At 42.3% G+C, this 21,051-nt stretch overlaps 2 protein-coding genes across 3 annotated transcripts; both read right to left on the minus strand.

The window, feature by feature from the left end:
• Positions 1-1,858: 1,858 nt before the first annotated feature.
• igfbp7 (insulin-like growth factor binding protein 7) lies at positions 1,859-10,496 on the minus strand. Its single transcript, XM_044364725.1, has 5 exons — positions 9,968-10,496; positions 8,459-8,568; positions 6,409-6,519; positions 2,774-2,900; positions 1,859-2,417 (listed from the first exon to the last, which is right to left on the minus strand). The coding sequence occupies exons 1-5, from the start codon at positions 10,395-10,397 to the stop codon at positions 2,395-2,397; spliced, it is 801 nt and encodes a 266-aa protein (XP_044220660.1). The 5' UTR covers positions 10,398-10,496; the 3' UTR covers positions 1,859-2,394.
• Positions 10,497-11,809: 1,313 nt separating this feature from the next.
• Positions 11,810-18,896, minus strand: LOC122991093 (cytochrome c oxidase assembly protein COX18, mitochondrial). 2 transcript variants are annotated; one of them, XM_044364724.1, is made up of 7 exons: positions 18,756-18,894; positions 16,654-17,004; positions 16,177-16,277; positions 14,034-14,188; positions 13,834-13,949; positions 13,659-13,766; positions 11,810-12,975 (listed from the first exon to the last, which is right to left on the minus strand). In XM_044364724.1, the coding sequence occupies exons 2-7, from the start codon at positions 16,987-16,989 to the stop codon at positions 12,814-12,816; spliced, it is 978 nt and encodes a 325-aa protein (XP_044220659.1). In that variant the 5' UTR covers positions 16,990-17,004; positions 18,756-18,894; the 3' UTR covers positions 11,810-12,813. The 2 variants fall into 2 exon arrangements, with proteins under 2 accessions (XP_044220659.1, XP_044220658.1); XM_044364723.1 differs by having other exon boundaries at positions 13,834-14,188; positions 18,756-18,896.
• Between the last annotated feature and the right edge of the window lie 2,155 nt (positions 18,897-21,051).

The following is a 21,051-nucleotide window of genomic DNA, read 5'->3' on the forward strand; positions in this document are numbered from 1 at the left end:
TAAATAAAAATTGATTGATTGATTGATTGATGCGCTTGAATTGAATCACCAACCAAGTTTTGAAATGATCCTGTGGCAAAATATCTTAGAGCCAGACACAATTGTAGGGAAGGACTGAGGGCACCGTTTCTGTCCGTGTCATGTTGCAGGTCAGCTGCCAGCAGGTCGGTAATCCGTTGTATCTCCGCTTGTGGAAAACAAAAGTGCGAGTATAAATCAAGGTCATCATAAATGTCCAACGGATGTAATCTATCATGGAAACCTCCATGGATCAAAAGTTCATAATGGAGAGTAATAATTGACATTATTTACAGTTGGAGGCGTCTTGTCTACAGTTTTTCAGACGTCTTTTATAACGGAGGTCTAAAATGTTCATATAAAATGCTTTTTCCGCTGCAGTACCACCAGTGACCACAAGGAGAAACTGGCAGCAAGAGTGATCCGCAGCGCCGTATCAGCTCTTATTATACATCCATGGCCAAAACACAAAACACTGAACTGTCTGTTCAGGTCATGACCCGCTCGGTCAGGGGTCAAAGGTCAGTCAGAGGTCGTGGGATCTGAACCATAAATGAAAAGTATATACTGTTGTTTACAGACTTAATCTATTTAACTTCTGAATTAATTATTTCAATCTTACACAGTATTTTATGTGCTTATTAGTGTGAATACTGAAAGCATTCACACTTTTGTTCTTCAAATCTTTGTTTATTATTCTTCTGTATATTTTTTTTACAAGCTTTCTACTTCTGCAAACTTTCAGTGACAGAAATCATTCAAACATTGAAACATTCAGCTCTTTAAGCACATTTATGCTGTTGCTTTTCTTCTTTCTAGCATATTCCAGTGTAATGTTTTAAAATATTAAAATGTATAATGGAAAGTCAATGGGAGGAATGTTTGAAAGTTCTAAAAAAACTAAAAGTGCTGCAGTGTTCATACTTGATGTTCAGGTGTCTCATGTTGAAATGCTGAACATATTAAAACATGATACCAACAGCGCCACCATGTGGTCACTTATTACGTGTTTTACATTTTGGTTAATAACTCATGACCCGTGAGGTAAATCAAATCACTATTTGTACACTGTGTTCCTTGGATGATCCCGTTTAGCCTGATGTAGGCCACGCCCATTTCTGCCTAAAATCTTTCCGCCATTTTGGATTTTTTTGGTAAACACATTTTCAGCTTCTGTTGGCAAATATTTCATCTAATCTTCACCAAACTTAGTACAGACCATATTTAGAGGAACCCGAACAAAAATGAAAAGTTTGTGTTTGTTGTCACTTACCGTTTGTCTGTAATTGGTTACCAAACTTTCGAAGGCGTGGCCTGATGCACTTAACAGGTCATAACTCTCCAATACTCAACTGGATTGCAACTAAATTTGGGAACGTTGTACGTACAGTCACACTAAACAAATGTGTAACATTTCATACAGTTCTGTCTACAGGGGGCGCTACTGTAACATTATAACATGATATTTCTGCAGTTCTGTTGACATAGCGCCACCATGTGGTCATTAATATAACACCACCATACTACTTATTAACTGCCGTATCTCTTTAATGTATGTCATGGTAACCAAACTCTGCAGAGTTGTACAGATGGGGATGTTGAACACGTCTGTAGTATTTTAGCAGGACTTTGTGATTTGTTTTGGCTGTCAGCATTCACACAGGAAATGGAAACATGTTCAGCAGGTAAAACTTCCAGAGATCATATGGTTTTGTGATAAATGATCAATGAAACAATATTTATTCAATTTAAATGGATTTTCTTTTTTAACAGTTTGTACAAATTGTTATCAGAAAACTTGTCAGTAAATTAAACATCTGTAAAATAAAACGTCACCTGATTCACATTTAAGTCTTTATTGATTCTGCAGTAAAAATACAAACAGAAAAAGTAGAAGCTGCAGTTAAACAGCAGATATATTTGATTATTACGGTCAACATTTAATGACAAACATCAGATGTTCCAGAGACAAGTTCACTTTAATCAGAGTTTAATATTTAGATCCGCATCAGTGCCGTTGCCACGGTGACCGGCATCCGTTGCTACGGTGACCGGCATCAGTGCCGTTGCGACGTTGACTGCCATCAATGGTTTAATCCTCAAACTGGATTGAAATCTTTCCAAAATAAAGCCCAACTGATTCCAGTTGAACTCTGCTGCTCTGAGATCAGCGAAGATTTAAAAAATGTGATAAAAAAAAACATTAAAATGAAAAATTTAATTCAAAAAAGAAAGAAAAGATTTATCTGAATCTATTAAATCTGCTTGAATCGGAAAAGAAACAAACTCGGACAGAATAAGAAATAAAAAGATCATTTCACTGACAGTTAAAACATCTTCAGATGAGATTCTGGTGATGATCTTCTGATCAGCTGATCACAGCTCGTCGTCCTTCGTCACTGAAAGGAAATGACATCATCAGTCAGAGGAAGGATGGGAGGAAAACACTGGAAACCAGTAAAAAACCTCCAACAATCAGGATATCTGTTTGTTTGTTTGTTAATGAGGTTGTTGTGGTGTTTGTTTGTTTGTATATGAGGTTGTGGTGTTTGTTTGTTTGTTTGTATATGAGGTTGTTGTGGTGTTTGTTTGTTTGTATATGAGGTTGTTGTGGTGTTTGTTTGTTTGTATATGAGGTTGTTGTGGTGTTTGTTTGTTTGTATATGAGGTTGTTGTGGTGTTTGTTTGTCAATGAGGTCGTTGTGGTGTTTGTTTGTAAATGAGGTTGTTGTGGTGTTTGTTTGTTTGGCGTTACCTTTCTTGACGATGATGTCATCAATGGACTCGACCACGTGAATGGCTCCGACAGCTGACGCCTGGCCTTTGGAGTTGGTGGCGTGACACTCATAGGAACCTTCCTCGTCTTTGGTGAGCGGCGAGATCTGAAACAAATGAGGGAGCAGTTGATTGGTCCAACAGAGAGCTGAAGATGTGACATCACTTCCTGGAGGTTACGGTTCATATTGTCTGAACCCAGATGTCTTCAGGCTGCTGGACCACGACAGGATAAAATACGCTCAGAGACCGTCTGAAGGCCTCCAGCGTTTCCATGGAGATACATTTTACGTTTCTAAACCTAACCCTCATTACACCTCATTACACCTGATTAAACCTCATTACACCTCACTAAACCTCATTAAACCTCATTATACCTCATTAAACCTCATTACACCTCATTACACCTCATTAAACCTCATTACACCTCACTAAACCTCATTAAACCTCAATACACCTGATTAAACCTCATTACACCAGATTAAACCTCATTATACCTCACTAAACCTCATTACACCTGATTAAACCTCATTACACCTGATTAAACCTCATTACACCTGATTAAACCTCATTATACCTGATTAAACCTCATTATACCTCACTAAACCTCATTACACCTGATTAAACCTCATTACACCTCACTAAACCTCATTAAACCTCATTACACCTGATTAAACCTCATTACACCTCACTAAACCTCATTAAACCTCATTACACCTGATTAAACCTCATTACACCTCACTAAACCTCATTAAACCTCATTACACCTGACTAAACCTCATTAAACATCACTAAACCTCATTACACCTGACTAAACCTCACTAAACCTCATTACACCTCACTAAACCTCATTAAACCTCACTAAACCTCATTAAACCTCATTACACCTGATTAAACCTCATTACACCTCACTATACCTCATTAAACCTCATTACACCTCACTAAACCTCACTAAACATCACTAAACCTCATTACACCTGACTAAACCTTACTAAACCTCATTACACCTCACTAAACCTCATTAAACCTCACTAAACCTCATTAAACCTCATTACACCTGACTAAACCTCACTAAACCTCATTACACCTCACTAAACCTCATTAAACCTCACTAAACCTCATTACACCTCACTAAACCTCACTAAACCTCATTAAACCTCATTACACCTGATTAAACCTGATTAAACCTCACTAAACCTCATTACACCTCACTAAACCTCATTAAACCTCATTACACCTGATTAAACCTCATTACACCTCACTAAACCTCATTAAACCTCATTACACCTCATTACATCTCATTACACCTCATTACACCTCATTAAACCTGATTAAACCTCATTACACCTCATTATACCTCACTAAACCTCATTAAACCTCACTAAACCTCATTACACCTCACTAAACCTCACTAAACCTCATTAAACCTCATTACACCTGATTAAACCTGATTAAACCTCACTAAACCTCATTACACCTCACTAAACCTCATTAAACCTCATTACACCTGATTAAACCTCATTACACCTCACTAAACCTCATTAAACCTCATTACACCTCATTACATCTCATTACACCTCATTACATCTCATTACACCTGATTAAACCTCATTACACCTGATTAAACCTCATTACACCTGATTAAACCTCATTATACCTGATTAAACCTCATTATACCTCACTAAACCTCATTACACCTGATTAAACCTCATTACACCTGATTAAACCTCATTATACCTGATTAAACCTCATTATACCTCACTAAACCTCATTACACCTGATTAAACCTCATTACACCTCACTAAACCTCATTAAACCTCATTACACCTGATTAAACCTCATTACACCTCACTAAACCTCACTAAACCTCATTACACCTGATTAAACCTCATTACACCTCACTAAACCTCATTAAACCTCATTACACCTGACTAAACCTCATTAAACATCACTAAACCTCATTACACCTGACTAAACCTCACTAAACCTCATTACACCTCACTAAACCTCATTAAACCTCACTAAACCTCATTAAACCTCATTACACCTGATTAAACCTCATTACACCTCACTAAACCTCATTAAACCTCATTACACCTCACTAAACCTCACTAAACATCACTAAACCTCATTACACCTGACTAAACCTTACTAAACCTCATTACACCTCACTAAACCTCATTAAACCTCACTAAACCTCATTAAACCTCATTACACCTGACTAAACCTCACTAAACCTCATTACACCTCACTAAACCTCATTAAACCTCACTAAACCTCATTACACCTCACTAAACCTCACTAAACCTCATTAAACCTCATTACACCTGATTAAACCTGATTAAACCTCACTAAACCTCATTACACCTCACTAAACCTCATTAAACCTCATTACACCTCACTAAACCTCATTAAACCTCATTACACCTCATTACATCTCATTACACCTCACTAAACCTCACTAAACCTCATTACACCTCACTAAACCTCATTAAACCTCATTACACCTCACTAAACCTCATTAAACCTCATTACACCTCACTAAACCTCATTAAACCTCATTACACCTCATTACATCTCATTACACCTCATTAAACCTCACTAAACCTCATTACACCTGACTAAACCTCATTAAACCTCATTACACCTGACTAAACCTCATTACACCTGACTAAACCTCATTAAACCTCACTAAACCTCATTACACCTGACTAAACCTCATTAAACCTCACTAAACATCATTACACCTGACTAAACCTCATTACACCTGATTAAACCTCATTAAACCTCACTAAACCTCATTACACCTGACTAAACCTCATTAAACCTCATTACACCTGACTAAACCTCATTACACCTGACTAAACCTCATTAAACCTCATTAAACCTCATTACACCTCATTAAACCTCATTACACCTGACTAAACCTCATTAAACCTCATTACACCTCATTACACCTCATTACACCTCATTAACCCTCATTAGACCTCACTAAACCTCATTAAACCTCATTAAACCTCATTACACCTCATTACACCTCATTAACCCTCATTAGACCTGATTAAACCTCATTACACCTGATTAAACCTCATTAAACCTCATTACACCTCACTAAACCTCATTAAACCTCATTAAACCTCATTACACCTCATTAAACCTCATTAAACCTCATTAAACCTCATTACACCTCATTAAACCTCATTAAACCTCATTACACCTCATTACACCTCATTACACCTCATTAACCCTCATTAGACCTGATTAAACCTCATTACACCTGATTAAACCTCATTAAACCTCATTACACCTCATTAAACCTCATTACACCTCATTAAACCTCATTACACCCCATTACCCCTTATTAAACCTCATTACACCTCATTAAACCTCATTACACCCATTACCCCTCATTACACCTCATTACCCCTCATTAAACCTCATTACACCTCGTTACACCTCATTACACCTCATTACACCTCATTACACCTCATTAAACCTCATTAAACCTCATTACACCTCATTAAACCTCATTACACCTCATTACACCTCATTAAACCTCATTACACCTCATTAAACCTCATTAAACCTCATTACACATTGGTTGTTAACACTTACCAGCACCCAGCCGGTTACTTCATGTTTCTCGGGTCCTCCTCTGGTCTGAATTGCCAGGTTGTCTCTGTCTCCAGGAAGAAGTTCCATCTTCTGCTTCCCCCCATTAAGAACCTGAAGGAGAACACCCACCATCATCATCATGATCATCATCATGATCATCATCACCATCATCGTCATCATCGGGTGAATACTGAAGGATTCTGTCAATATTTCTGCTTTTTCAGTCTCTGTGTTTGGGGACTCAGTGTTGCAGCTCTGGGTTATTCTTTTCTTTCATTTTCCTTATTGTAATATTGGCAAAGGGTTAATTAATGTTTTTTATCCAGAGGCCTGATTTTACTGATTGGTACGAACTTGTCCCTTGCTTCATTCATTTTAGCCTTAATTAGTCTCCATTTGTTCTCAACATCATCATTAGATCAGTGTTTTTTTTGCAATTCCCTACATACTTGCTCAAATTTGACCTTAAACAACAAGACCCAACGATGACTTTTACTTTCAGGGCTTAAATATGAGACTCAACACTTGCTGAGTCGCCACCTTCTGCTTCTTGTTGAAACAACAAAGTGATGTGAAAACAGTCCTGAAACCTCTGATCTGATGATGTCAGATTATTCCTCTTTGCATCGTTTAGTTCCAGTCTTTGTTTGGCAATAATTCATTTATGCAAGTAAAGATTATTGTTATTAATCTGTCAGATGTATAACTTAAACCCAACATCAAAACTCTCGGTTAATCTAATCGCCATCATTACTAATGATGTGTGAATATAAAGTGATAATCCCTGAACTGGATCATTATCTACATTCCTTTTAAATATATGATCTTCATCATCTTCATCATCATTTCACGTATTACGTGTGATGAAGCTGTTAGAATTAACAGATTTGAACATTTTTCTCACTAACAGGCTTCGTCTTGTTTCCGACTGTTTTGGAAAATTACACTCGGTGTAATTTCAAACTGTCTGAACTTGCAGAGAAAAAGCTGCTGACACCTGAACACCTGAACACCTGAACACCTGAGGCTGCAGGTGATGTCAGCCAATCAGCAGCATTTGTCTGTTTTTAACCCTCTGAAGTTTCCATTTGACTTGGATCATCAGCTGCAATGAAAACATTCATACTGGAGGCTCTGCAGACTCTGATTATTTGGGTAGAAAATAAAACATGATGAATGTTATTGTTATTTTTAAGCTTCATGTGTCGGATTGTTTCTGAGACCTGCAGAGAACAAACTTCCACTTTCTGGAAGGTGAGATGGCGGGACAAAGGACAGGTGAGATGGAAAGACAGAGGACAGGTGACACGGCGTGACAGAGGACAGGTGACACGGCGTGACAGAGGACAGGTGACATAGCGGGACAGAGGACAGGTGAGATGGCGGGACAGAGGACAGGTGAGATGGCGGGACAGAGGACAGGTGAGATGGTGGGACAGAGGACAGGTGACATAGCGGGACAGAGGACAGGTGAGATGGTGGGACAGAGGACAGGTGACATAGCGGGACAGAGGACAGGTGAGATGGCGGGACAGAGGACAGGTGAGATGGCGGGACAGAGGACAAGTGAGATGGCGGGACAGAGGACAGGTGACATAGCGGGACAGAGGACAGGTGAGATGGTGGGACAGAGGACAGGTGACATAGCGGGACAGAGGACAGGTGAGATGGCGGGACAGAGGACAAGTGAGATGGCGGGACAGAGGACAGGTGACATAGCGGGATAGAGGACAGGTGAGATGGTGGGACAGAGGACAGGTGACATAGCGGGACAGAGGACAGGTGAGATGGCGGGACAGAGGACAGGTGACGTGGCGGGACAGAGGACAGGTGAGATGGCAGGACAGAGGACAGGTGACGTGGCGGGACAGAGGACAGGTGAGATGGCGGGACAGAGGACAGGTGACGTGGCGGGACAGAGGACAGGTGACATAGCGGGACAGAGGACAGGTGATGCAGCGGAACAGAGGACAGGTGAGATGGCGGAACAGAGGACAGGTGAGATGGCGGGACAGAGGACAGGTGAGATTTATGTTACAGAGATACTCACCTTCTTCCAGGTGAGGACGGGTGTCGGCACGCCCACCGCCTCACAGCTCAGAAACACCTGAGAGCCGCTCACATTGAACACCTCACCTGGAGGAGTGACGATCAGCGGAGCTGCAGACAGACAGAAAGGTCAGATTAAAGTGAGGAGCCTCCGTCAGCATCAAACAGGATGAAACAGGTCAGAGTCAGTAAATCCTTGGTGACCTCAGAGGAATTCAGTTTGTCTGAGCATGCTCAGTGTGGATTGTCTGAGCGCGCTCAGTGTGGATTGTCTGAGCGCGCTCAGTGTGGATTGTCTGAGCACGCTCAGTGTGGATTTTCATCTAGAAAGGAATTCAGTGAAAACAGCGTTTGTGTTTGGAGAAGGATGAATGTGCAGTCAGAGGATTATCAGCTGAGACGACATCAGTCGGTTCCTGTCCGACTCTCAGCTGCATCTGCAGCAGCAAACAGTATATATACAGTTCAAATGCATCACTATATATATATATACAGTTCAAATGCATCAACATATATATATATATATATATATACAGTTCAAATGCATCACTATATATATATATATACAGTACAAATACATCAACATATATATATGTTGATGTATTTGTACTGATGATGTATATGTGTGTGTGTGTGTGTGTGTATATGTACATACATATATGCATATATATGTATGTACATATATATACATATATGCATGTATATGTATGTATGTATGTATGTATATATATATATATATATATATATATATATATATATATATACACACACACACATATATATCAGTGTCCCTCCATCTGTTTCTGTTTCTAATGAATTAAACGCAGTGAATCTGAGTACTGACTCTCATCACAGCACTTTTTACTGTTTAGCAGGGAAACTTTTAACGATAATGAATCCATCTTGTTCTGCAGCTCCAGTTAAACCACAGACACCATCAGATAGTATCTCAGTATATTATTATTAAAGATTCAGGCCTGTTGTAGAGTTAAAGTCTGTCTGTGGTTTCCTGTTAGATCAGCTGCACTCGATGCTGTGGACCATAATATTCTGGACTGGTCTTACAGTTCTGAGGGGTTCAGGTCTTTGTGGCCTCCCTCAAGGCCTATCTGAGGCTCCGCAGTGTTATCAGCTGTTCATCAGTCATAATAATCAATCAATAACTGATGAATCAGAACTTCTTACAGCAGAATCACAGAGACTCAGATTATTGGAGCAGAAAGAGAGAAAGTGATCAGCTGAGAGACCTTCAGTCAGTCACGTGACTCCTGTCCGATGCTTTAGGCTGTCTCACCTGCAACTTCCTGACATCTGATCACATCTGAAGGCTTAAATCCTCTTTTCATTTCATCCTTTTATTACTTTCTTTGTTTTATTGTAAACGTTGATTCAACGCTGTGTTGGTGCAGAAAAAAGTTAACTATCATTATTTACTTCATAAACATTAATAGTGCTAAATATCCTGCCTGACAGTCAGACTCAGCTGTAACCTGAGCCTCACCTGACTCACCTGTAGCGCAGCGTCCCTTGTTCTGGACGTTGATTGGCTCTTTGCCGTCCCTCTCGGCCTTCAGGTTGGCGCTCTTCAGTGCGCAGCCGTTCCTGTATGTCTCTCCGTCGGTGCCGCACACTTCATAGTTGCTCTTACAGACGCAGATTCCCATCTTGTTCTTCTTGTCCGCGTCGGTTTTGACGCACTCCAGCCCGGCGCCGCAGCGGTGCGCTGCCGCGCGGCGACCGCCGCACAGCTCTCCCTCCGCGGCGGCGCACACGGAGCAGCAGCCGCAGGAGTCCAGCAGGGACCCGGCGGGGCAGCCCTCCGCCGGGAGGGACGCGCACTGAGCCGGGTCACACGGTCCACAGCCTGGACTCGCCGAGACCCGGACCGAGAGGAGCCAGAGCACCGGAACCAGAGACAGAAAGACAGCAAAAGACTTCATGGTGGTCTGAGAGGGACTCACTGATCTGGACTCTGCTGAGGGTCTGATGGTTTGAGAGACTCACTGATCCGGACTCTGCTGAGGGTCTGATGGTCTGAGCTCAGGGTGGCAGGAGGGGGGAGTTTAAAGCTGCTGACTCCGCCTCCAACATGATTAACATCATTATAACTTTATTATTAATGATGTTAAACTGATCATAATGACACTAATATTAATAATAAATGTGTTAAACTGGTGAAACTTAAACTTTATTCAGGTCTGTTAAATAAATCAGGAGAAAACAAAATAAACCACAAAATACCACTTTTATACCATTATTGTACCACTATTATACCATTATCATACCATTATTATACCACTTTTATACCATTATTATTCCACTATTATACCACTATTATACCATTATCATACCATTATTATATCATTATTGTACCACTTTTATACCATGATTATTCCACTTTTATACCATTATTAATCCACTTTTATACCATTATTATACCACTATTATACCATTATCATACCATTATCATACCATTATTATACCACTTTTATACCATTATTATTCCACTATTATACCATTATTATACCATTATCATACCATTATTATATCATTATTATACCACTTTTATACCATGATTATTCCACTTTTATACCATTATTATTCCACTTTTATACCATTATTGTACCACTATTATACCATTATTATATCATTATTATACCACTTTTATACCATTATTGTACCACTATTATACCATTATCATACCATTATTATACCACTTTTATTCCATTATTATTCCACTATTATACCGCTATTATACCATTATTATACCATTGTTATACCAATATTATACCACTATTATGCCATTATTATTCCATTGTTATACCACTATTATACCATTATTATGCCATTATTATACCACTATTATACCATTAATATGCCATTATTATACCATTATTATACCAGTATTATACCACTATCATACCACTATTATACCATTATTATACCATTATTATGCCATTGTTATACCACTATTATACCATTATTATGCCATTGTTATACCACTATTATACCATTATTATGTAATTATGATACCACTATTATACCATTATTATGCCATTATTACACCACTATTATATCATTATTACACCACTATTATACCACTATTATACCATTATTATGCCATTATTACACCACTATTATATCATTATTATACCACTATTATATCACTATTATACCATTATTATGCCATTATTACACCACTATTATATCATTATTATGCCATTATTATACCACTATTATACCACTATTATAGCATTATTATACTATTGTATTACAACAGAATCAGTTCATCAGCACATTAACAGTGTGTGTTGGTGTTTCTTCTCACAAATGCAACAAAGAACAATAAAGATAAAAGAAAAATGGTAAGTTGACTTTATTACACCTTTCCTTTTCATGGGTTGTCCCAGACCAGAACAAACCAGTATAGACCAGTAAATAAACCAGTTCAGATCAGTATTGACAAGCATAGACCCGTTTCTTGTCTCTGATGGTTCTCAGCAGAATGCTGAGCGTCAGCTGGTCGGTGGGAAAATAATAAACAGGAAATGTTTCAGGGTCAGAGGACAAAGTTATTCTTCCTGTTATTGTCTCTGTGCCGACACAGAATGACTTCAGTCTGGAAGACTTTACTGAGTAAAAAGTCTGAATAAAGTCTGTGAATAAAGTTAAAAAGCATCTCAAACAACAAAGTTCAGTCTTTAATCTTTCTAAAGTTTATCTGTCAGAGTGGGAATAAATAACTCTTACTGTGGCATCGTTTCCTGTTTGCATTAAACTCTCAGTATGTTTACTGACTGCTGCTGCACAGCTGTATCAGGTATGTTGTATATATGTGTGTGTTTATATACTGAATACATACATATACAGTTACACAGAAAAGGTGTCACAGCACAGAAAGACTTAAACTCATTAACACAAAACTTTATTTATATTATTTAACAGACATTTCAAGGTTTATTCTTTAGTTTGACAAAATCATCTGAACTCAAAGTCCACTTGCCAACTTTTTCTCATGGTCTTCATCAGTGGCTGAAGTTTGCTCAGTTGTCATGGAGACGGTTTAGGTGTTATACTTTGTGGCACAAAAACTCTCTGCTGATGAAGACCATGAGATGCAACTGATAGATCCAGAAAAAGTTAGTAAATGGACCTTTGTAAAGACTCAAACAGAATAAATGATCCCGTTGTAATTGTTGATATTGATCTGTGATCATCAATAATCTCTGATTGGCTGCAGAGACATTAACAGTCTGACCAGGAGGTGAAATATCCAAGTCCTCATATCATGTACTCTGAGTACAAATGAAGTACTCTGTGTTTATTTTGTAGTACTCTGTTACTTGCAGTACTCTGTTATTTGTAGTATTTGGAGATGAAGGCAGCCAGCAGGTCTCTGTACGGGGAATCGGAGCGTTGAGTTCGGAGTTGGAGGATCTTGTGGATCGCAGGAGATCGAAGGAGCAGGTTGTGACCAAATCCCACCAGACTGGAGGTGAACCAGTACAGAGCCATGGACTGGGGAGGGTAGGATGGTAGAGGGGAGGTGGGGGGGGGGGGGGGGTCAGAGAGTCAGTCATTCGGTTTTTATGTTTAAACATCCAGTTTCAACCTGATGCTCAGAATCTGCTCATTAAATAAAACCTGAATACAGACTGAACACGACTCAACACGCTGGAACATTCATCAGCTGAACACATCACAGCAACAAACCTGCCGAGGAATGTAAACTCCTCCTGCGCCTCCTCAACCTGCCTGAACCTGCAGTCACTCTGCTCCTCGACCTCCACCTCCTGCGCCTCCTCAACCTGCCTGAACCTGCAGTCACTCTGCTCCTCGACCTCCACCTCCTGCGCCTCCTCAACCTGCCTGAACCTGCAGTCACTCTGCTCCTCGACCTCCACCTCCTGCGCCTCCTCAACCTGCCTGAACCTGCAGTCACTCTGCTCCTCGACCTGTGCCTCCTGAACCTAAATGAACCTGCAGGCACCCTGCGTCTCCTGAACCATGCAGCACTCTGCGCCTCCTGAACCTGCCGGCACTCTGCGCCTCCTGAACCTGCCGGCACTCTGCGCCTCCTGAACCTGCCGGCACTCTGCGCCTCCTGAACCTGCCTGCAATCTGCGCCTCCTGAAGAACTATCCAGCCCTCTGCACCTCCTGAACCTGATGTATTCTCAGGACAGAAAATCTAGGACTCACCGAGGGAACTGAAGCAGCGATTGGAATCATCAGCACTGAGAATCCTCTGATGCAGTTCGTCATAACGTTCTGAAAACGCGACGGATTGACTCTCTGCAGAGAAAAGACCTGAAGAAGAAGACATGGTCAGCTGACATCAGTGTCAGGTGATCACACACCTGTCGGACACACTGACCTCCACGATGAGCAGGTTGGTGAGTCCCAGACAGACAGGTAGGATCCAGGTGGAGTCCGGTACGGTGAGGTCAGGAAACCACAGAGCGCCTCCTGCTGCCAGCTCAGACTGCAGCGCTGTAACAAACAGTTTACTGTTAGGGCAGGAGATCTGGGTCCTGGACTGGACCGATCCAGACTCCCAGACTGATCCAAACTCACCAGACTGATCCAGACTCAGGTTTCGGAGGGCCAGGGAGAAGCTGATCCAGAGGGGTAGCTGGACCCAGACCAGCAGACTGGCTTTGACAGGGTGGCAGTTGTCTCTGATGTAGAGCTGAGACACGATGCGACGCAGATTCTTCTGGAACTGGAACCTGAACAGAAACAGAAGTTACAGTTGTGACTCCAGTTCTACTTCTGTTCCCTCGGTTCTCTCAGAGCCCAGAAGTCTGTTCTGTGAAATCCACGTACCAGGTTCCAGGTCATCACAGGTCATTATTGGTCACTGTGTGTCATTAAGGGTCATCACGGGTCATTAAGGGTCACCGCAGGTCATTACAGGTCATGACGGGTCATTACAGGTCATCACAGGTCACTAAAGGTCATTAAGGGTCACCATGGGTCATTAAAGGTCATTAAGGGTCACCGCAGATCATCACAGGTCATTAAAGGTCATTAAGGGTCATCACAGGTCACTAAGGGTCATCACGGGTCATTAAGGGTCATCACAGGTCAACACAGGTCATTAAGGGTCACCAAAGATCATTACAGGTCATCACAGGTCACTAAAGGTCATTAAGGGTCACCAAAGATCATTACAGGTCACCATGGGTCATTAAAGGTCATTAAGGGTCATCACAGGTCAACACAGGTCATTAAGGGTCATCACAGGTCATTAAGGGTCATCACGGGTCATTAAGGGTCACCACAGGTCAACACAGGTCATTAAGGGTCATCACAGGTCATTAAGGGTCATCACGGGTCATTAAGGGTCATCACAGGTCAACACAGGTCATTAAGGGTCATCACAGGTCATTAAGGGTCATCACGGGTCATTAAGGGTCATCACGGGTCATTAAGGGTCATCACAGGTCAACACAGGTCATTAAGGGTCATCACGGGTCATTAAGGGTCATCAGGGGTCATCACAGGTCATTAAGGGTCATCACGGGTCATTAAGGGTCATCAGGGGTCATTAAGGGTCATCATGGGTCATTAAGGGTCATCACGGGTCATTAAGGGTCATCATGGGTCATTAAGGGTCATTAAGGGTCATCATGGGTCATTAAGGGTCATCACGGGTCATTAAGGGTCATCACGGGTCATTAAGGGTCATTAAGAGTCATCAGGGGTCATTAAGGGTCATTAAGGGTCATCAGGGGTCATTAAGGGTCATCACGGGTCATTAAGGGTCATTAAGGGTCATCACGGGTCATCAGGGGTCATTAAGGGTCATTAAGGGTCATCATGGGTCATTAAGGGTCATTAAGGGTCATCATGGGTCATTAAGGGTCATCAGGGGTCATTAAGGGTCATCAGGGGTCATTAAGGGTCATGAAGGGTCATCATGGGTCATTAAGGGTCATCATGGGTCATTAAGGGTCATCATGGGTCATTAAGGGTCATTAAGGGTCATCAGGGGTGTTTAAGGGTCATCAGGGGTCATTAGGGGTCATTAAGGGTCATCAGGGGTCATTAAGGGTCATCACGGGTCATCAGGGGTCATTAAGGGTCATTAAGGGTCATCAGGGGTGTTTAAGGGTCATCAGGGGTCATTAGGGGTCATTAAGGGTCATCAGGGGTCATTAAGGGTCATCACGGGTCATTAAGGGTCATCAGGGATCATTAAGGGTCATTAAGGGTCATCAGGGGTGTTTAAGGGTCATCAGGGGTCATCAGGGGTCATTAAGGGTCATCACGGGTCATTAAGGGTCATCAGGGGTCATTAAGGGTCATCACAGGTCATTAAGGGTCATTAAGGGTCATTAAGGGTCATCAGGGGTCATTAAGGGTCATCACGGGTCATTAAGGGTCATCACGGGTCATTAAGGGTCATTAAGGGTCATCAGGGGTCATTAAGGGTCATTAAGGGTCATCATGGGTCATTAAGGGTCATCAGGGGTCATTAAGGGTCATTAAGGGTCATCACGGGTCATTAAGGGTCATTAAGGGTCATCAGGGGTCATTAAGGGTCATCATGGGTCATTAAGGGTCATTAAGGGTCATCAGGGGTCATTAAGGGTCATCAGGGGTCATTAAGGGTCATCAGGGGTCATTAAGGGTCATTAAGGGTCATCATGGGTCATTCAGTTTGTTTGACCAACCAGTTTAATATTTGTTTGTTTGTTTGTTTGTTTCTTACCGGCTCTGTTTATCTGTCCAGCCTCTCTCTCTTGCTCTGACTGAAACTTCATATCGAAGCCTCTTTGCCAGCTCTGAGATCTCCGCCTGCAGCACCTCCACCTGCACATCACCTGAGAGTTACTATGGTTACAGTGATTGGGGACAGGTCGCCATGGTTACAGTGATGGAGAACAGGTCAAAGATATTTTATTGAACCAACAACAGGAGCAGCTGTTTGTAACGTGTATCAGCAGGTGGAGGTGAGGTGTCAGCAGGTAACAGACGGGTGGCGGCGTGTCGCCTCCTGCAGGAGGTGAAGCTCACTGCGCCCACTGACTCACTGACGCCGTGAAGGTCACTGACATCACTTTTCATATTTTATTCATTAAACCATTAAATCAATAATAATAACAACAATGATAATAATTTGTTTCCTTCGGGATTAAAGTCTGACACGATCACAGGTGAACTGATCCAGGATCAGCACTCAGCTCACCTTGGAGATGATGACCATCTGGTAGGCGGCGAGCGGCAGAGTGATGAGCGTCCTGACGGACAGCGTGCCGACCGCGATGCTCAGCCACCACGGCAGACCGCTCACCTGCTGCAGGTGAACCAGGAAGTCTTCCGCCAGATGCACCGGCGCTGAATGCGCCACGCTTCCGTACCAGCCGGCCGCAGCATCACCGCCGCCGCCGCCGCCTGACGCCGAGCGGACACGTGAGCTGTGACCACAGGTGTGGGCGGGTAGAGCTGACTTCCTGATGAACGCAGCGGAACAGACGCTTCGTACAGGAAGCTGCAGGACACGGAGCCCCCCCACACTGAGCATGGTGCCCCTCCCCTCCTGAAACACACAGAGAAGAAGAACGGTAACGTCAGGTAAACAGTCATGTGACCAGAGGCCTGAACTCTGTCTAATTACCTTTGTATGATTCATTTTATCCTTCTTTTAATTTAAACACAGGAGTCAACATTTTGTTCAGCTGTTAATATGTTTTAATTTAATCTTCAGTTGTTACAGCTTGTTCAGTCAGTTTAGATAAACTGATTATTGATTACATTTATCTGCTGATGGTTTATAGTCCATGTGATCAATTAATGATATGGACACGACTCCACTAGAGCAGCTTTTCATGATTCACAGTTAAAACCTTATTTATCTTCTACTGGCCCTTTATGCAGCCCCTCAGTTCAGCCTCTGTCTCTGACAGGAAGCTCCTGTCTCTTTAAGCCCCGCCTCCCGATGAGCCCGCTCTGTTCTGATTGGTCCGCTTTACGTATCAGAGTTGTGTAAAGTAACTGCTGATGCAAACCCAACATTTCCTGCTTTACTGCGTCATATAAAAGCTTTTAAATGACTAAATAACAGGAGGCTTTTATTGTGAAGACTTTACAGGAAATGAAACGTGTTCTTCACTGAATTAGCGGAGCTTCGTTAGCGGCGCTGAACACCGGTCAAAACAACAACACGTGGAGATATTTGGAGCTGTTAGTCGAGCGGATCAGTCAGAAATAAAACAGGGAGGAAGAGTAGAAGCAGAAACAGCCACAGTGATGATGATGTTTGATGAAGAGCTGCAGACGACCAGCACACCTCCAACAGGTAAACTACTTATTTAACTTTGCTGCTGTGTGATGGAGTCATGGCTCAGCGTGGAGCAGACGACCATATAAAGGCAACATGTTCAGCTCAGCTGGATGCCGTCGTCTCTTCTTCTCCTCTCTGTAAATCTGCGGATCCTCTCAGTCTCGCTCCTCCAGGTCCTCGTCCTCCTTTCACAGCTTCCACAAACTTTTGGTCATTTCCTGTCAGTCATTGATCTCTGACACGCTGAACACAGCTTTATTTATCGTGGCAGCAACGATCAATCGAGGACTGAATAATAGTGAGCAGGTCAGACTCCATCTCACCAGTTAGACTCCACCTCACCAGTCAGACTCCATCTCACCAGTTAGACTCACCAGTCAGACTCCACCTCACCAGTCAGACTCCATCTCACCAGTTAGACTCCATCTCACCAGTTAGACTCCAGCCGCCATCTTGGCCGACCAGTTAGATTTGTGTCCGATTTGATCCCAACTTGCTGTGACGTCATCATGTAGCAACAATGACGTCATGAGATCGAGGCGGCCGCAGCCTTTGGAGCTGCAGCTGCTCTCCGCTGACTGACCGCAGGGCATGATGGGAAACACCTGCTGTCACCTGATTGGCTGTTTTAGTTACATTGTATTAATCTGATCCTCTTGTCAGCATTTAGACGTTAAATAACATCAAACTGTTGGTAATAAATGTTTGTTTCTGCTCTTTTTTGTTCTTTGTTTGCTTTATTTTATTTGTTTCCACATTATAAAATAGTTTATATAATATTGATTGATTAGAAACGTGCAGGAAGGTGATCAGCTGAACAATCAGCAGCATGAAGAGGATCGATGGTGTTTAATCTGAATCTCTTCATCTGTGAGATGTGACTGAGTTCGATCAGCTGATTAAGGTCATTTACCTGTTGGCATCAGTATGTAAAACACCTGCTGACGCGCAGCACCGCAGCTCAAACAGCGCTGATAAACAGGATCGATACAGGATCGATAACCTACCCGAGTGACGTCAGCAGGCTAAGGCGACCTGTTCCCGGGTCTCCGCTGTCTGATCGGCCGCGTGTCCGTTTATTCTTTCGCCTTCATCCTCCATCCACCGGCAGCTCAGTGTCACACTAATATGACGTCACGCTGTTTACAGCCGATGCGTCGGGTGAATATGACGTCATGAAATTCAAGGTCCTTTCCCGCGGCGCCTGTCGCCTCTCACAGCTGGATAAACACAGCAGCATGTTTGTAAATATTTATATACTTATAATAAATATTTATATACTTATAATAAATATTTATATACTTATAATAAATATTTATATACAGTCAGAGGCTTAAAGATCCATTTTTAAAATAAATGTTCATCTTTTCCTTTCTGAGTTAAATCATAACTGACATCTCTGTCTCTGGAGATATGAAGGACACGAAAAAATTGAGAAAAATAAGTATTATAATATCAACCTAAAAATAAATACTAATATTATAATATCAACCTAAAAATAAATACTAATATTATAATATCAACCTAAAAATAAATACTAATATTATATCATCCTCGGTCTGGATGGGAGCTCACTTGACATTAAAGACTCTTATCATCTCTACAGAATACATACTGCCAGCGAACAGACTGGCTGGCTCTTCTCTGGTACCCGTCATGGATTCTCTCTGAGATCATCTCTCTCATCTCTGCAGGGAGGACGATGCGACTCCCTCTCATGACTGAACCATCCTGCTCAGATAAGTCACCTGGTAGAAGTCACCTTCTCTATATCTGATGAACCCAAGACTGTCTGGAGCTGCAGATCTACTTGTGTATTTTGTTTTATCTCCTTCATCCTCTGTAGGGTTTCCAGCACATGGCAGCATCAATATGTGCCACCACATCATCATGGGAACCTCCGTCTCCATGGCGCTGCTCTGGGCCCCCGAGAGAGCATTTTGCCTGGTGTGTATTCAGCTGTGGTGTTGTAATGCATTAACCTCATTAACAACCTCTGACATCTGATGGGAACATTGTCCAAGTCATTGCTGTTCTTGAGAGGTAGCAGAGCTTTATGATTGAAGTTATCAAACCCAAACAGGTATTTCTTGAACCTTTCACAGGCCCATACGCTGGCAAGCATTCTTTTTCATCACTCAGACATCTGGAGCGGTAGGCCTCAGGCCTCCAGTGGTCCTCATGCTGCTGGAGCGGTAGGCCTCAGGCCTGCAGTGGTCCTCATGCTGCTGGAGCAGGACGCCTCAGGCCTGCAGTGGTCCTCATGCTGCTGGAGCAGTAGGCCTCAGGCCTCCAGTGGTCCTCATGCTGCTGGAGCAGGACACCTCCCAGCCCATAGCTGCTGGCGTCTGTAGGCTTGGTGATGTCATAGAAGGTGAGAACAGCGGCGGTGACCAGTGCAGCTTTAAGTTTGTTTAACGCTGTCGGGGAGAACAGGGTAACATGAGCCACTTTTTACATATGATGATTTTACTGCAAAATGAAAGTCAATTCAATCAATCAATCAATCAATTTTTATTTATATAGCACTAAATCACAACAGAAGTCATCTCAGGGCACTTTTCACATAGAGCAGGTCAAGACCGAACTCTTTAATCTACAGAGACCCAACAATTCCCCCATGAGCAGCACTTGGCGACAGCGGGAAGGAAAAACTCCCCTTTAACGGGTAGAAACCTCAAGCAGAACCAGACTCTTGGTGCGCGGCCATCTGCTTTGACCGGTTGGGTTGAGGGAGAGAAAGAGAGAGGGAAAGGGGGAGGGGGGACAGGAGAAAAACAATCACAACAACAACAACAACAAGTATAAGCATCAATAGACAGGGAAGGATGCCATCAGGACTGTGAAGGACCGCGAAGGTTCGGCCCAGAACCCAGGGGGGGTTCCTGTGAGATGAGAAAGCACAAAAAACTCTGTGGAAGAAGCAAAGTTAGTGACATGCATTGATGTTACATGAAAGCATGAAAGTGTATTTGTTTCATAATAGTTACTATATATAGCTCAGGTTGTTGTCTTGTACCTGTATCTGGGCTCCTCTGGATGTATCTGCATCTAAAACAGGTTTGAATTGTTCCTGAGACATATGTGTCGTATCTATGACGAGACGATCCTCCATCCTATATATCAATGATCAGTGCTGCAGCCTGCATGATACATCTGAGCATTAACATTTTAAAAATTAAACTGTCAATGTATTGTAGTATTCCTTAGATGGCAGGGTGTTTGTGAGCAGAGTCACAGCTGCAGCTGTCACATAGTTTAGTCATCAATTATTCTACCAAAAGTTCCATCGATTAATCGAGT

Source organism: Thunnus albacares, chromosome 10 (assembly GCF_914725855.1).
Source record: "Thunnus albacares chromosome 10, fThuAlb1.1, whole genome shotgun sequence".
In the NCBI taxonomy this organism is placed as follows: domain Eukaryota; kingdom Metazoa; phylum Chordata; class Actinopteri; order Scombriformes; family Scombridae; genus Thunnus; species Thunnus albacares.

Bases quoted from the DNA above. Each gene is read 5' to 3' on its own strand.
- igfbp7 (XM_044364725.1), bottom strand. From the start codon at position 10,397: ATGAAGTCTTTTGCTGTCTTTCTGTCTCTGGTTCCGGTGCTCTGGCTC. The intron at 6,520-8,458 runs GTGAGTATCTCT...GTTCTCCTTCAG, and splicing joins CCGTCCTCACCTGGAAGAAG to GTTCTTAATGGGGGGAAGCA. The intron at 2,901-6,408 runs GTAAGTGTTAAC...CATTTGTTTCAG, and splicing joins AAGTAACCGGCTGGGTGCTG to ATCTCGCCGCTCACCAAAGA.
- LOC122991093 (XM_044364723.1), bottom strand. From the start codon at position 16,989: ATGCTCAGTGTGGGGGGGCTCCGTGTCCTGCAGCTTCCTGTACGAAGC. The intron at 16,278-16,653 runs GTGAGCTGAGTG...GGTGATGTGCAG, and splicing joins AGATGGTCATCATCTCCAAG to GTGGAGGTGCTGCAGGCGGA. The intron at 13,767-13,833 runs GTCAGTGTGTCC...CTTCTTCTTCAG, and splicing joins CCAACCTGCTCATCGTGGAG to GTCTTTTCTCTGCAGAGAGT.